The sequence below is a fragment of the Schistocerca piceifrons genome, chromosome 2, assembly GCF_021461385.2.
Source record: "Schistocerca piceifrons isolate TAMUIC-IGC-003096 chromosome 2, iqSchPice1.1, whole genome shotgun sequence".
In the NCBI taxonomy this organism is placed as follows: domain Eukaryota; kingdom Metazoa; phylum Arthropoda; class Insecta; order Orthoptera; family Acrididae; genus Schistocerca; species Schistocerca piceifrons.
In genome coordinates this window covers 69,145,343-69,161,699 of record NC_060139.1, presented here as the reverse complement: position 1 = coordinate 69,161,699, position 16,357 = coordinate 69,145,343, and the positions used below count along the sequence as shown (strand labels likewise).

General features: G+C 46.8%; 1 protein-coding gene across 1 annotated transcript in view; it reads right to left on the bottom strand.

Moving 5' to 3' along the window:
- Positions 1 to 16,357, bottom strand: part of LOC124772857 (chitin deacetylase 1) — a 69,025-nt gene that overhangs the window by 6,847 nt on the left and 45,821 nt on the right. The window contains exon 5 of the mRNA XM_047249355.1: positions 161 to 482. Within this exon, the coding sequence (XP_047105311.1) occupies positions 161 to 482 (322 nt within the window). The remainder of the gene's footprint in view (positions 1 to 160; positions 483 to 16,357) is intronic.

Here is a 16,357-nt window from a genome sequence, read left to right as displayed (position 1 = left end):
CCCAATCTGCCGGTGAGTAACTTTGCCAAAACCAGATCCATACCTCTCGTGCAATGTTTCCCTGTTCTCTGCTGAAGACTGCTCTTATCTCAAGGCGCAGCTGCTGAACGCGTAGGAGGGACTGGCGATGGAGAAAGGTAAATCAACAGCAGATACTCACGTGATAGAGTGTACGGCGATTTCATGACCCTTGCGGTGCATCTCCTGCACGGCCGAGTAGTTGGTGTACTTGTGCGACACGAAGAACGTAGCCTTCATGTCGCAGCCGTTGGGGTTCTTGCGCTTGCCGTTGAAGATCTCCTTGTAGAGCTCGATGTTGTTGTTGTTGATGGCGTCGTCGAAGGTTACGGTGATCATCTGGGGCACCTCGGAGGCGGGCAGGTCTCCCGGGATGGCGGTGCCGTCCTCGGAGCAGAAGCAGTCCGGCAGCACGCACACCGTGGGGTCGCAGGGCGGCGCGCGGTTCGGGTCGTTGTCGTTGTCTGCAAAAGGCAACAGCCGCGTCACAAACACACAGTCCCGAAACATTTAACAGCACGTCCCCTCCTCGCTCTTCTACATCGGTGTCTTTTACCTCGAACTCAGTTACGTTCGACTTGCCTTACCAGCGACTCACCTGGCGACGGCAAAGGCGGTTTATAGGGTCCTGCAACGTGGACGACCCGATAACGTCGTGGAGAGGAAGCACCCGAACGTCAACTGGCGAGTAGTGTAGAGGACAATTCACCACGTAACACTGGACACTGAAGTCACGGCGATGTGGTATATCACTGTCAACGGTAAGCAGGTGACCAGATCGAGGCTACGTGCGATCCACATGGTAGACTCACCCACGTGCACGAGCTGTGGCGTTCAAGACAACGATGAACACCGTCTTAGCTGTGGCGAGTCTACGGCAGTGTGGCACTTAGTGAGGCAAATGTCAGCATACTTCCTTCGGGTAACGCCGAATCGTATCGACCCCAAGACTATCCTATTCCCGGATGAGACGTATTACCCACGCACTAAAACTAATGCAATGACGTGGCTTCGTGGACATGCAGTGCATTATTTGTTTCAAGACGACACTAAGGACACTTTAGACTTTTGGAACTATTTGCAGGAACGACATTGCAAGATCCTCCGTAACCCAAAGTATCGACAATATTTTTCCAATTTTTTGTGGAGTGTGTTCTACGACCCTCCACGTAGCTGGAACATCACGGGTAAGAGAAGCTAAGATTACAAGACGACGATAGAACACTACACGATACAACGTGGGGTCTACTTTCATCATTACGAGAAGTCATACCTGGATGATACAGCAGATGGAGAGTTTCGTTGTGAATCCTCACACTCTGTAGCAGTATTTGCCCCATTTCCTCTATTTGTCCCCGGTGCGAAAAGGTCTTCGCAGTTTTTGTTTTCCCATCCAGTGCAAGATGTAGCACTTGTTAATGGTGGTATGGATTCCACCCTTCAGTTTTGTTTCATGGTTTTCTTCGCCCCGCACTTTGCTCTCTTTCTTTATGCCTTTTTCTACAACTATTAGCATGGTTGTAGTTATGTCCGTCCCTAACTTGACCCAACGAGTGCACTTACTAGTTTTCAGTTCCTTACTGTTAAAAAAAAAATAAAAAAAACAGCGACGCATGCTGCTGCACTGCTTTGTTATCGAGCTGACACGAGGAGTTGTTATGTTTACAAATTAACTAAAAAATTGGTAACCTGGAAAGGACTGGCAGTGCCACGCAATACGCAAGTTTTGTCAATGTGCTTAGGCTCTAAAGACACGACATGGCATTACCAATCAGAACGTTTTTCACAATCCGCGCATTGTTGTCTGGTCGCCACAAGGCGTGTACTGCACAGCGGTTGCAGAAATCACCATTCTTGGCCAGAGCAGTTCTCAGGCTTTACTTCAGCTACTATGCACAACGGAAAACTGTGAAAGGTGCGGTTTGGCACAGAGTTCGAGATCGCTGGTTGGGTTCGATGAAGCATCACGTGTAATAACAACAGAGAGGCGAGATAGTAATGTGCTACCAGACGAATGACTGACAGGCAGCACCTCCCGGAGGCAGTGAGCACCGAGGATTAGCTAGAGCAGACTTTGCGAGACACATGATCTGTAGTCGAGCCAATGAAATCACTGAGTACGAAGCATTAACATGAACTGACACATAATGATGCTCGATCGGTGGAGATACATGATATGCTACTTGGAAAAGTGTTGCAGTATTCACATTACTAGCCTTTATTTGCAACCTGTGTATGATTAGGAGCATATGGTTGAGTCATGACAGAATTTGACATAATTCGAAACAAGGACCCAGGAGTAGACGACATTAATGGTTCAAATGGCTCTGACCACTATGGGACTTAACTTCTGACGTCATCAGTCCCCTAGAACTTAGAACTGCTTAAACCTAACCAACCTAAGGACATCACACACATCCATCCCCGAGGCAGGATTCGAACCTGCGACCGCAGCGGTCGCCCAGTTCCAGACTAGCGCCTAGAACCGCTCGGCCACTCCAGCCGGCTAGACGACATTACCTCAGAATTATTTATATTCTTGGGAGAGTGAGCCATAACAAAACTATTTCACTTGCTGTGGAAGATATATGAGACACATAAAAGACCAAGAGTGGTTTTTCTATGTAGTAATTCAAGTTCCAAAGAAGGCAGGTGTGACAGATGTGAATATTACTGAACCATAAATTTAATGCCATAGTTACAAAATACTGACTCGAATCAGTTACTGAAGAATGGGAAACCCAGTAGAAGCCGATCTCGGGGAAGGTCAGTTCTAGGCGCTACAGTTCTAGGGTACTGATGACCTCAGATGTTAAGTCCCATAGTGCTCAGAGGCATTTGAGCCATTTTAGGTATTAGTGGCGATTCCAGCGAAGTTTAGTGCTTTTACAAAAAGCAGAGAGGTCGTTCCACAACATGCCCAATGGAGATAGACTGACGAAGAAGAAGGATGTGTATATTTTCAGGAGAAAACTGCCTACATGTCCACAATGAAGCATTGCTTATTGTGGGTACTTTACATGGGACTGAAATCGCAACTCATCTGACAATTTTTGCCACGAATATCAAAAATATCCGTTTATGGAGTACGGTACAGGAGAGAATTCCTGTGCTAATGTTGGTATTCAGTTAGCAGCTACTGATGACGTCACAGGAACACGACGTTCCGTAAGTCGACTGAAAAGTGATCTTCTGGATCCGCTACATCAGAAGCGCGTATTAAGTAGTACGAATAAAGATAGAATCAAAAAGAAGAATGATAGAAAGTGAAACTAGATGTTGAACTCTAAATATGCGCGACAGTGTGAAGGACGAGCTTCGTGGTGAACTGGCAGACGGCCTGTTTTCACGGGGATACGCGAACGTTTTTCCGCGCCGCGCCGCGCCGCGCCGTGACGTGTCGTTTTTGTTGGCGCGGTTTGGTGGCCCTGCAGGCGCGCCGCGCCACCGCGAGGCGTGGCCCTCAGCGGCGCAGCTTTCGCCGTCGCCTGGAATGCGACGCACGCCCATGGCTCGCGGACACGTGGAACCACCTCCCGCATCGAGCTTTCGTTCTCACTGTCGCAGCCGCTCGGCGAGCAACTATGCATCAACCTCATAAATGTCAGCGCGCGCACACACGCACACACACACACACACACACACACACACACACACACACACACACACACACATACATACAAAGATATTTACACCTCCAGAAATGAACTGAAAATGGTTACAGTCTCCTAGACCAAGGTTTTCGGATTTCTCGTGATTGTAAGACAAGTACCGGAACCGCTAATCTCTCTCTCTCTTTTATTCCCAACTTCTTGCGTCCCACTATCATCTACATCTACATACATACTCCGCAATCCACCATACAGTGCGTGGCGGAGCGTACCTCGTACCACAACTAGTACCTTCTCTCCCTGTTCCACTCCCATACAGAAGGAGGGAAATATGACTGCCTATATGCCTCTGTAAGAGCCCTAATCTCTCTTATCGTATCATTGTGGTCTTTCCGCGAAATATAATTTGGCGGCAGTAAAATTGTACTGCAGTCAGCATCAAATGCTGGTTCTCTAAATTTCCTCAGTAGCGATTCACGAAAAGGACTCCTCCTTTCCTCTTGAGACTCCCACCCGAGTTCCTGAAGCATTTCCGTAACACTCGCGTGATGACCAAACCTACCAGTAACAAATCTAGCAGCCCGCCTCTGAATTGCTTCTATGTCCTCCCTCAATCCCACCTGATAGGGATCCCAAACGCTCGAGCAGTACTCAAGAATAGGACGTATTTGTGTTTTATAAGCGGTCTCCTTTACAGATGAACTACATCTTCCCAAAATTCTACCAATGAACCGAAGACGACTATCCGCCTTCCCTACAACTGCCACTACATGCTTGTCCCACTTCATATACCTCTGCAATGTTACGCCAAAATATGTAATCGACGTGACTGTGTCAAGCACTACACTACTAATGGAGTAAACAAAAATTACGGGATTCTTTTTCCTATTCATCTGCATTAATTTACATTTATCTATATTTAGAGTTAGCTGCCATTCTTTACACCAATCACAAATCCTGTCCAAGTCATCTTGTATCCTCCTACAGTCACTCAAGGACGACACATTCCCGTACACCACAGCATCATCAGCAAACACCCGCACATTGCTATCCACCCTATCCAAAAGATCATTTATGTAGATAGAAAACAACAGCGGACCTGCCACACTTTCCTGGGTCACACCAGATGATACCCTCACCTCCGATGAACACTCGCCATCGAGGACAACGTACTGGGTTCTATTACTTAAGAAGTCGTCTGCTGAAAGAAAAAACGAGTCTGCTTAACGAGCGCCGTCTCTGACTGCCCCTGGGAGCAGCGAAGGGAAAAAAGGAACCTTCCATCATCGCTCTGAAGCGGCGGGGGCATAAATTACGTAAGTCGCGAGCACTTCTATCCAGTTTACTAAGTTACACATACACAGATACCCTGTACTTAATATTGAAGTGCTGCTGCTCACGGAGGTCCAGTGTGGGCTGTTTGTTATCGTATTGCAACGAAACTTTGTAGATGTGCTAATGTGTTAACGCCGAACCGATTTACACTGGAAAAAAATTGGTTCCAATTTTAGCCAGCAGGTGCAAATCTGCCGCTGTACACCATCTCGTCGACGTGTCCGTTGCTCATATTGAACAAACTGTGCAAGTGGCAGCTAATGATAAAACCAACACTATGCGTTTCTCACTTGTTTGACGTTCTCTACCCGTGTCTCATTCCTAAGAGATTACGTGTGGAAACACTTCTATACGCTTACTTTCGTTCACAGGCTCTCATAGCCTTTGTGGCCGAGTGCTCTGCCAACACAGCTAGCCCAGCACGATTGATGACCAGTCCTCTCAGGTTTACTTCCGCCAGTACCTCGTCTACCTTCCAAAGCGCGTAGGGCAAACGTCCCGGGTTCGAGTTTCGCACCAGCACACAAATTTAATCTGCCACTAAGTTGCATATGAAAGAGAAAGTACGAAAATTCATTGAGAAAACTGTAATTAGTTCCTGTTTACTGGCTCTCATCAAGGGTTTTGGTTAGTTCCCTTAGGTTACAGGGCAGTGCTTGCGTTAGAAATCCCCTCACAATAATTCTCAATTGAGATATCCTGTGGTCTGCTACCAACTCGTCTGCTATTTCACTGATAAGAACTAAGGCCCTACAGCGGGCTAGCTCGATCAGCGCGCTCTGCATCCGAAACGATGCCAGACAGACAATTATCGAACTGTAGGTGAGGGAGCTGAGCACTGTAAACCTAGCTTTTCTTTTTCAAAGGTACAACGTGGACTATGCCAGTGCAGATGATGGGGATCAGGGCACAAAACGTTGCGAAATATCACCGAAGCTACTTAAATGCGCACTCACAAAGAATAACCCCAACTTGACCTCACAGTTTAAGGAGAAAAAAACACACTTGCAAGATATCAGACTTAATAATGGATCCCGCGCCAAAATTTGGGCCATTATTCTCATAGCACGCGTATGACCTTTTGAAAGCACAGCTCTCAAACACTCGCGACCGCCGGATGTTTGTCACTCGCCCAATGCTCGAGAGTGAAGTACTGTACAATTGAGTGGGTAAGAGGTCTTTGAAACACTGTTTTGACATTGGCGACAAGCTTTGTTCATTTTGTCAATGTGCGTCGTTTCTAAACAGCAGCTGGCATCAACAATCTCTTTAGTTTGAACATTTTTATGTTACTATCCACGAGTACAGTGTAAATGAATGACACGAATGAGTGTATCATTTCAGATATAGCGTAGGGTTACTTAATTATTAATATCGCTGTTGTGTGTTACTTTCTTTGTATTTTGAAGGTATTACTGTTAACGTGAAGTAAGTTTGAAGGAGATGTGCTATTCTTCAACGTCAGTGGCATGATCAAATTGTAAATCGAAAATCATTAATTTCATTTCATAATAATTCTTCAATTGCTTAGGTTTATTCGTTTTGATTTTGAGAAATACTGTTGAAATAGTACTAAACATATATATGACTGAAGTTGACATAATTACATACTCATATTACTTATTATTTTTACATTGAGTAATGTGTGTTCTCGAAAAACATTTCAAAACAGATGTGTGAGTCTCCTTCTCCACTGTCCTTCGCCTTCAAGATGTCACGAATAGGAGGGCTCTGGTCTCAACTCGGCAGTAAAGTGCTCCGCTATCGCCACTTGGCGGTTGCGGTGGAGTGGATCGAGTGATAAACAACCGGCACGCGCGAAAGTTTATAAGCTGAACTTTCAGGAGGTCGTAACTGCGTACCATCAGAATCATGGCCAAAATTTTTGCTCGGGATCGATTACTGGGGCTGACATCTTGCAAGCGGGCATTTCTTCTTCTGATAATATGAGGTCCAGCTGGTGATGTTTTCTAGTCATTAACATTTTTACTTCATAACAATCTTTTATACGTGACATAACCCATACACAACCCGATGCATCAAGGAATAGTTAGTTTGGTAACAGAGGAGACTATGTGTGCAGGGGGTACGGGGAGAGTGCGGTGAAAACTGTGACAGGATCGATTATAGGTGGTATCAAGACTGAAATGGATGGAGGTTGCAGTAGTTGGACAGATGAAGAGTCTTGTACAAAATAGTCTAACGCAGAGTGATGCATTAAGATAATCTTCAGAATGAGGACAGCAACAACAGCAACCACCTTTCAAAAAATAAACAGTTAATTTTTTTCTGATAGCTTCTGCTCACTCGTGAAAATACAAGTATTCGGATACAACGTTTATCAATGTTCGCAATAAGATATGTGTTGCACGTGGAGTTCAGCGTCGCCATCAGCATTTATCTTTTACGGAACCAACTGCAGTAGTGGAATAATTATTAAATTTCTCGGTTATCTTACGCAGCATCATTGGAATCGGGGTAAACAGAAAGAGTGAGCTGCGTTCCTCCTTGAATTTGTTCTATGCTGTAAGTCACCCTCGTGGATGTTACTTACTATGATCGTATATGGCATAAGCTAACACGAGTAATGAGATGTGTTATTAGATAACAACGGATCAGTTACTGTTGGCAATACAGAAGATACCTCCAACACCACGATACCTTTGTAACTAGGGCATTCCTTCGTACTTCCTCATTGGCCATGCAAAGCCATTCGCGCAATTATGACGCAATTCCGAAGCCGGTGGGTATTAGGAGCGGCTGCAGTGGCTCGCCTGTGATGGCACAGGCTGCGGCAGTTTGGCAGCTGTTGCGTCACGGCGGGTATGGGCGGCGGACCGGGGGCCGATACGATCCGGCCACGCCCCAACCTCGCGCCGGTCCATCTCGCGAGAAAGCGACCTGCTTCCCCTTGCCGGCCAGAATCTCTTCTCTCTGATCAGCGCCACTCAAAGAGAGCACCGGTCCTAGTTTGTGAGACACGTCGCTGCGTCGTGACGCGAGTCCACCGCGAGACATCTAAGAGTATTGCGTGGCATGGAGGCACACAATTGATGCAGCAGTAGCAACTAATTTCGACCACGTAACAGGGAGTAAAGAGCCTGACCAATAGCGACAGCAGACAGTTACCAATTCGAAGGCAGCTGATGCGTCAGCTAATCCAGAGCCATGTCAACCAGTTTCCAAGCGGACATTACGAGGGTGATCCGTCAACGGACATATATAGTCGCGTAACTCTGAGAAGGCCAGTGCTTACAGCGGCATTCCAACGTGAGATCCTCAGTAGGCCAGACGACCCAGAAACTGGACAGTTGCTGGCTGGAGGCGCGTAGTCAAGTCCAGTGAGTCGTGATTTTACATTATGCAAGGTGTCAGGTGCGCCAGTGGTCCGATGAGGCATTTAACCCACAGTGTGTGGAGGGTCTCACGGTATGTGGCTCTTATGACGAGCAGTACAAAATCACACCTCAACCATGTAACCTTTTATTGGTCCCAAAAAAATGGATTACAGGTCTGATATACTGAGATAGCTGTGGCCATAACTACTATGCCTGTGCGAAACCGTTATTAGATACAGCTTCAAATGGTTCAAATGGCTCTGAGCACTATGGAACTTAAGTGCTGAGGTCATCAGTCCCCTAGAACTTAGAACTACCTAAACCTAACTAACCTAAGGACATCACACACATCCATGCCCGATGCAGGATTCCAACCTGCGACCGTAGCCTTCACGCGGTGCCTGACTGTAGAGCCTAGAACCGCTCGGCCATTCCGTCCGGCAGATACAGCTTCACTTGATGCTTTAGCCACATATATAATGATATAGCCACTGCAAATTGTGTTACTATCGTGAAGTCTGATACCCAAGGGGGCGAAAGTAGTTAATCGCTAAATAATGAAATTTGGTGATTGTTCAAAATAAAACAGCTTACTTAGGAGAAGCGCTTCCCTGCAGAAATTCACAGCAGCTATGGTCTGTGTGTGTGTGTGTGTTTGAGGTTTACGGGCGCTAAACAGCTCCCAAGCTATGGTCTCATACATAAAAGCCGGCCGCGGTGGTCTAGCAGTTCTAGGCGCTCAGTCCGGAGCCGCGCGGCTGCTACGGTCGCAGGTTCGAATCCTGCCTCTGGCATGGATGTGTGTGATGTCCTTAGGATAGTTAGGTTTAAGTAGTTCTAAGTTCTAGGGGACTGATGACCACAGATGTCAAGTCCCATAGTGCTCAGAGCCATTTAAACCATACATAAAACGAAGTCTAGGACTGGAACAGAGAATGAAATGTAGTAGTCAGTATCATCGCAGTTTGGTAGCTGCACGGAATCTAATGAATGGCTACAGCTCGATTCACATACTTGAAAATACTGTTTTCCTTCCAGAACTGAAGTTATTACTGTAACAGCGCGAGCCAAACGCTGGGGTTCTTTGCCGAAAACATTTGTTGTAACACTTCGGTACAGCATTACGCCGCAGTACTCGCCTCGGAGGAGCAGACCGCTTTCTGATCGGTGATCGGCAAGTTATCTCAACCAGCGACACTTTGGTACGTGGCCTAGGTGACAGCTGCGGCGTCTACCGTAGTGATGACTTCCACCGTGAGACCACCACTGCTCAGACATCAGTATGAGAAGAGCACTTGTCTGACGGTCCAGCAGCGGCACTGATGGGCTAGGCGTCGAATTGATCCTCCCAGCCACCAAGCCATCGGGCGCTCACCAGCGCCAGATGCTGCTAGCCCAGACACGTAGGGCTGGAGGCTTCCTGCGAGGAAGTCCTGCACTCTGCCAAGCCATACCAGTCTGACCTATAAGATCTTAAAACAGCTGAGCCACCTGGCCAGAAATGCTAGTGTCGCAAGGCAGGTTCGCCGTCGAGGCTAATTGGGTCTAGGAGCTACTGGCGTCTTCATCACTACGCTTCACCATCGAAGTCTGTGGGCTCGATGCCCACAAAGCAGCGCCCGTCAGATACGGGCATGAATTACTTACATGAAGTCAAGGAAAGTAAATAAAAGCTATCTAATGCCTAGCCGCGCGGGATTAGCCCAGCGGTCTGTGGCGTTGAAGTCATGGACTGTGCGGCTGGTCCCGGCGGAGGTTCGAGTCCTCCCTCGGGCATGGGTGTGTTTGTTTGTGCTTAGGATAATTTAGGTTAAGTAGTGTGTAAGCTTAGGGACTGATTACCTTACCAGTTAAGTCCCATAAGATTTCACAGACATTTGAACATTTTTTTGATTCTACTGCCACTAAGCTGCTCTTCACTCCACCTGTCCCACAAACCTCCATCAAAGAACACTCATACCCTCTGCGTGACCAAGAGCAGACGCAGTGTCACAGAGAAAGACTGATGTCTCCTAGGAGCGGTTGTATTTTGTCTAGTGTGCTTATTTCATGGCTTGGCTTCTTCATCTGATGAAAACAAAAAATAGACTCCGCGTTCAGGGTTTTTCTGGCCGCCTTCTCGCCCTTTGCCATGTGGCATCGTGTGGGTGCAGTATGGAGGAGCACCCTTAAGCACGCCTCCCTCTCAATCGCTGTCGAATTTCAGACTTTCGAGCCATTACTTACCTTCCAGGTAGCTCACCCATTGGCATCACAAGTCTGAGTGCACTCTGTTTCAGTCTTCACACAAGGAAAAATGCCTGGCAGTTCTGGTATTTGAACCTGCGTCCTCCACATGAGAGTCAGACGCTCGGATCACTCGCTTACAGATGCGGACATTCATCTGACGTGTCATTTAAAAACAGTAGGTTCCACTACTAGAAGATCTCCACTTATACGAATGCAAGCCATGTCTCCAAATCGGAAGATGCAGCTCAATTCTTGTAGGCTGGTAACAGCAGCAGTAACAAGAACTGAATGAGTTGATCACGACGCTAAATTGGTGGTAAAGTTTTCTTTCGGATTATTCATTTCAAATTTCCTTTCTCCAGCACATCTTTTGTGTATTTGCGACAGTACTGGAAGACATCGTCTCTGAAAGACTGCCTTAGTCACCTACATTCAACATTTTCGAGTGAAATGTGATTACAACTTTGCCGGCCGGGGTGGCGAGCGGTTCTAGGCGCTACAGTCTGGAACCGCGCGGCCGCTACGGTCGCAGGTTCAAATCCTGCCTCTGGCATGGATGTGTGGAACGTCTTTAGGTCAGGTTAGGTTTAAGTAGTTCTAAGTTCTAGGGGACTGATGACCTCAGCAGTTAAGTCCCATAGTGCTCAGAGCCATTTGAACCATTTTTTTAATTACAACTTTCGAACACGAAGAAAAGATCGAGGAGTCACCATATTCTTCACCGTTGAAATATACTGTGCCGAGATTTCAGCATAGTAATTAGAATCATACTGAAACAGCTTGCGGTTTTTGTATTACCCTTAGACGCTGTTTGGTGCCCCAAGACGGAGATGTTTTAGGTTCTCAATTCTACACAAACAGCCCGACCCTTTAATTTTCTGGTAACACACTGCAAGGAAAGAGGTTAACGTTTCTCGGTTTTCTGCTTTTATAATTTTACATTACACTGCAAAGTGATTGCTTCTTCCAATGGAGTCGTTACGCTATGCTGCTGACTCATTAACTGCGCCATAATTAGCGGAGAAGCGGACGATCTCCAGCGAGATTGCCCGCGCTCACGAAGTTGCTCACTGAGCAATAAGTGATGCTGGCGAGCCGAAGTAATTACTATATCTACGACAGGAATTATAAACTCGGGTGCAACAGTAGGCGGAGCGCTCGGCGTTAGGAGGGAGCTTTCGGAAAGGCTTCGTCGTCAGGGGGACTGAAGAGTCTAGCTGGGGGGAAGGGCCCAGTGGAGTGAAATCTGCGAAAGTGGCAGCTGTAGGAGCGGCAGGCTGAGGAAATGAGTGATGGCGGGCTCTGCGCGCCTGCGCAGTAAAAGTTACGCCGGGTCGGCAGGCTGTTGGCAGCAGCGTTGGAGGTCGCCCCTCGAGGTACCGGTAGCCGGCAGCAGCCTAGCCTCGCCAGCTAACGGTACCCCCGGCACGTCTCGCTTTGTGCGCCGCCTGTCTTTTGGCGCCCACGGCAACCACCGGCGCCCACGGCCCAGGGGCCGGTTCCGAGGAGACCATCTGGGAGCAGTGCCAGAAACTGTGTGCCCGCAGGCACAGCCAGTACTCGCAATTAGCGAGTGGTAGGAAGCAAACGAGTAGCCTGTTGCGAGAATAGCAGTCTGTGTTACATAACATATTGTAATGTAAAGGCCTACCTTGCTTCTGGAAAGATGCAAAGCTATAAAAGGGGCTGTAAAATGCCACTTGTGTACTGGTCTGCATGTAAGAAGTCTCTGTCCCGCGCCATATGTCCCAGCCGTTGTCAGCTTCAGTAAATGCAACGACGGGGTAAACACCACATTGGCGCCAACGTTTCTGTTTCTGATTCTCTTTAAAACTACACTACTGGCCATTAAAATAGCTACACCACGAAGATGACGTGCTATAGACGCGAAATTTAACCGACAGGAAGAAGGTGCTGTGATATGCAAATGATCAGCTTTTCAGAGCATTCACACAAGGTTGGCGCTGGTGGCGACACCTACAACGTGCTGACATGAGGAAAGTTACCAACCGATTTCTCTTACACAAACAGCGTTTGACTGGAGTTGTCTGGTGAAACGTTATTGTGATGCCTCGTGTAAGGAGGAGAAATGCGTACCATCACGTTTCAGACTTCGGATTGTAGCCTATCGCGATTACGGTTTATCTTATCGCGACATTGCTGCTCGCGTTGGTCGAGATCCAATGACTGTTAGCAGAATATGGAACCGGTGGGTTCAGGAGGGTAATACGGAACGCTGTGCTGGATCCCAACGGCCTCGTATCACTAGCAGTCGAGATGACAGGCATCTTATCCACATGACTATAACGGATCGTGCACCCACGTTTGCAGCACCATTGACTATCAGCTCGCAGACCGTGGCTGTTTTTACCCTTGACGCTGCATCACAGACAGGAGCGCCTGCGATGGAGTACTCAACGACGAACCTGGGTGCACGAACGGCAAGACGTCATATCTTCCGATGAATCCAGATTCTGTTTACAGCATCATGATGGTCGCATCCGTCTTTGGCGACATTGCGGTGAACGCACATTGGAAGCGTGTATTCGTCATCGCCATACTGTCGTATCACCCGGCTTGATGGTATGGGGTGCCATTGGTTACACGTGTCAGTCACCTCTTGTTCGCATGGACGGCACTTTGAACAGTGGACGTTACATTTCAAACATGTTACGACCTGTGGCTCTACCCTTCATTCGATCCCTGCGAAACCCTACATTTCAACATGATAATGCACGACCGCATGTTGCAGGTCCTGTACGGACCTTACTGGATACAGAAAATGTTCCACTGTTGCCCTGGCCAACACATTCTCCAGATCTCTCACCAATTGAAAACGTCTCGTCAATGGTGGCCGAGCACCTGGCTCGTCACAATACACCAGTCACTACTCTTGATGAACTGTGGTATCGTGTTGAAGCTGCATGGGGAGCTGTACCTGTACACGTCATCCAAGCTCTGTTTTACTCAAGGCCCAGGCGTATCAAGACCGTTATTACGGCCAGAGGTGGTTTTTCTGGGTACTGATTCCTCAGGATCTATGCACGCAAATTGCGTGAAAATGTAATCACATGTCAGTTCTAATATAATATATTTGTCCAATGAATACCCGTCTATCATCTGCATTTCTTCTTGGTGTAGCAGTTTTAATGGCCAGTAGTGTATTTATCACCTCTGAAAATTATTCCCGCTCCTTTTTAACATAGCAGTTCTATCTGTTTTATACCAGCCGCAATGAACACTACAGAGGATAAGTACCTTCACCACACCGACACTAACATGAATATCAAAGGATAATGTTCTACACGTATTCCGAAGAGCTCGCTGCAGCTGCAGGCTGGAGTTTCACGTGATTCACTGCCTCTTGCCACTGTGCATCGCTTCACCACCCACCTTCTATATACAAACTGCTACAGCACTGAGAGAAGAAGAAAAATTAAAAGTATCTACTAACTCTGGTGTTGGTAGGACGCTACGGTCGCAGGTTCGAATCCTGCCTCGGGCATGGATGTGTGTGGTGTCCTTATGTTAGTTAGGTTTAAGTAATTCTAAGTTCTAGGGGACTGATGACTTTAGCAGTTAAGTCCCATAGCGCTCAGAGCCATTTGAATCATTTTCTGTTCGTAGGACATGTTCTGAGGCATCAAGGGATCACAAATTTATCATTGGAGGGCAGCGTGGAGGGTAAAAATGGTAGAGGGAGACCAAGAGATGAATACACAAAGCAGATTCAGAAGGACGTAGGTTGCAGTAAGTACTGGGGGATGAAGAAGCTTGCTCAGGATAGAGTAGCATGGAGAGCTGCATCAAACCAGTCTCAGGACTGAAGACCACAACAACAACAACTAACTGTGGTGAGGGAAAGATGTAAAGGATTTACTTTCTTATATTTTCTCGAAATGCATTTTGATTTGCGCATTGAAGTATCCCAAGTAATCTGTAACGCAAGATTAGTATTACGACTGAACTGTGTGACCATAAGTCAGGGAAAGGATTGTCCGGTTTGAAAGTATGCCCTGTAGGACGCTCGAATGTTGCATCTAGATGCGGAGGGTGAAACAAGAGTAAACTGGACATCTGAGTATTCTGTTACAGACTGACTTTGAACACGGGTATGCGGTAGGCACTCGAAAATGAAGGTAGAGATCTTGAAGTTACAGGGTCTCTTTTGACCAATGATTTGTCGACTATTGGTGAATACTTCCGGAAATGGAAGCTGCAGGCAAATGTCGCTAGACGGAAGTCTCAACGAATCATTTAAGCAATAAGATGCCCAAGAAGGAGCCCGCAGTCTACTTTGAAGGAAGGTTGCTCAGACATAATAGAAACTCGAAATATCTAGGGGTTACGCTTGATGGAACGCCCAGTTACATGCAGCACCTATTAACGACAGCTGCCAAAATCAAATCTCTTCATAACATCACTCCAGAAACTCTGTGGCACATCATATAGATCATCTGTACCGACACTCCGCACTTCAGCTCTGGGATTCTTTGATCATTTTGCGGTATATTGCACCCTAGCTTGGATGAGCAGTATGCACACAAGATTTGTTGACAAAGCTCAACCTTACCGTACATGTTATAACTGCCTACACCTTCGTTATGGCTACCCATGCACATACTTCTTCCATCTCTGCGGCGTGAAGGTGCGCTTTTGCAGGAATACCAAAAACTATGGAAAAATCCTCAACTTCCTGTTCGGACAGACATTTCAACCATTAGCGAAGGAAGACTTCGCCCTCTTAAGCCACTCCAAACCGTAAGGATGTTACTTTAAATATAATAATTTTGGGTGTTAGGCCGCGTGTTTAAAAAACAGTCTAGCAACTAAACTGCCGACTTAACCGCCGCGAAGAGGGCCACAACAAGTCGGTCAAAACGTTGGAAATTTAGTTACGTCATTGTTTTATAATGTCGTCGCCTAACACCCACAATTATTCTATTCAGAATGACACTGGCCATGAACACCTACAAACCTATACGTAAGGATGTTAGTTGATATTAATTTTAATGTATGCTGGAGACACACGTAGCAGATTAATGCTACTAGGAAACAACTAAAGATGCCATACAAATCGACAAGCCGCTTGGCTTTGAACTGCCACGCAAGATCTGGTCCGTTCTTAACAGAGTGAGAACCAACAATGGAAGATATACTGAGTCCCTTTACAAGTGGAACAAAATCAAGGTTGACTGTGGAGTTGAAAAGCAGACTGTTCGCCATGTAATTCAAGAGTGTCTTCTGAGAGCTTTATCTTTGGTCGATTTGGGGGACGGGACGAAACAGCAAGGTCATCGGCCCCATCGGATTAGGGAAGGATGGGGAAGGACATCGGGGGCGTCCTTTGAGAGGAACCATCCTGACATTTGCCCGAACCGATTTAGAGAAATCGCAGAAAACCTAAATCATGATGGGCGGACGTCGGTTTGAACCATCGTCCTCCCGAATGCGACTCCCAGTGTGCTAACCACTTCCCACTTCGCTCAGTAAGCTTTATCTTTCGAGCCAACAGCGCTCTTGATGGCGGGGGAACGATCAATAGACTACATTCGTGGCCTGTATAGTAGTTTGTAATATGGGACAGCTTTAAATGTTTTGTGATGTCGAAAAGATGAAAAATAGAAAAAGAATCATAACAAGCATGCCGCTTGGAATTGTGTGACTTTCTTTGTAGTGCTTTGGTCATATTCTGTACAAACAGCTGCCCCCCTGATATAAGTCGTATTAGCTGTGATATCAAGGTTCCAAAGATTTGGACGAATAAAGAAGGAAATTATATTTTCTGAGGTCTCTCATGTATTTCTGATTCAGATCTCTAAATAG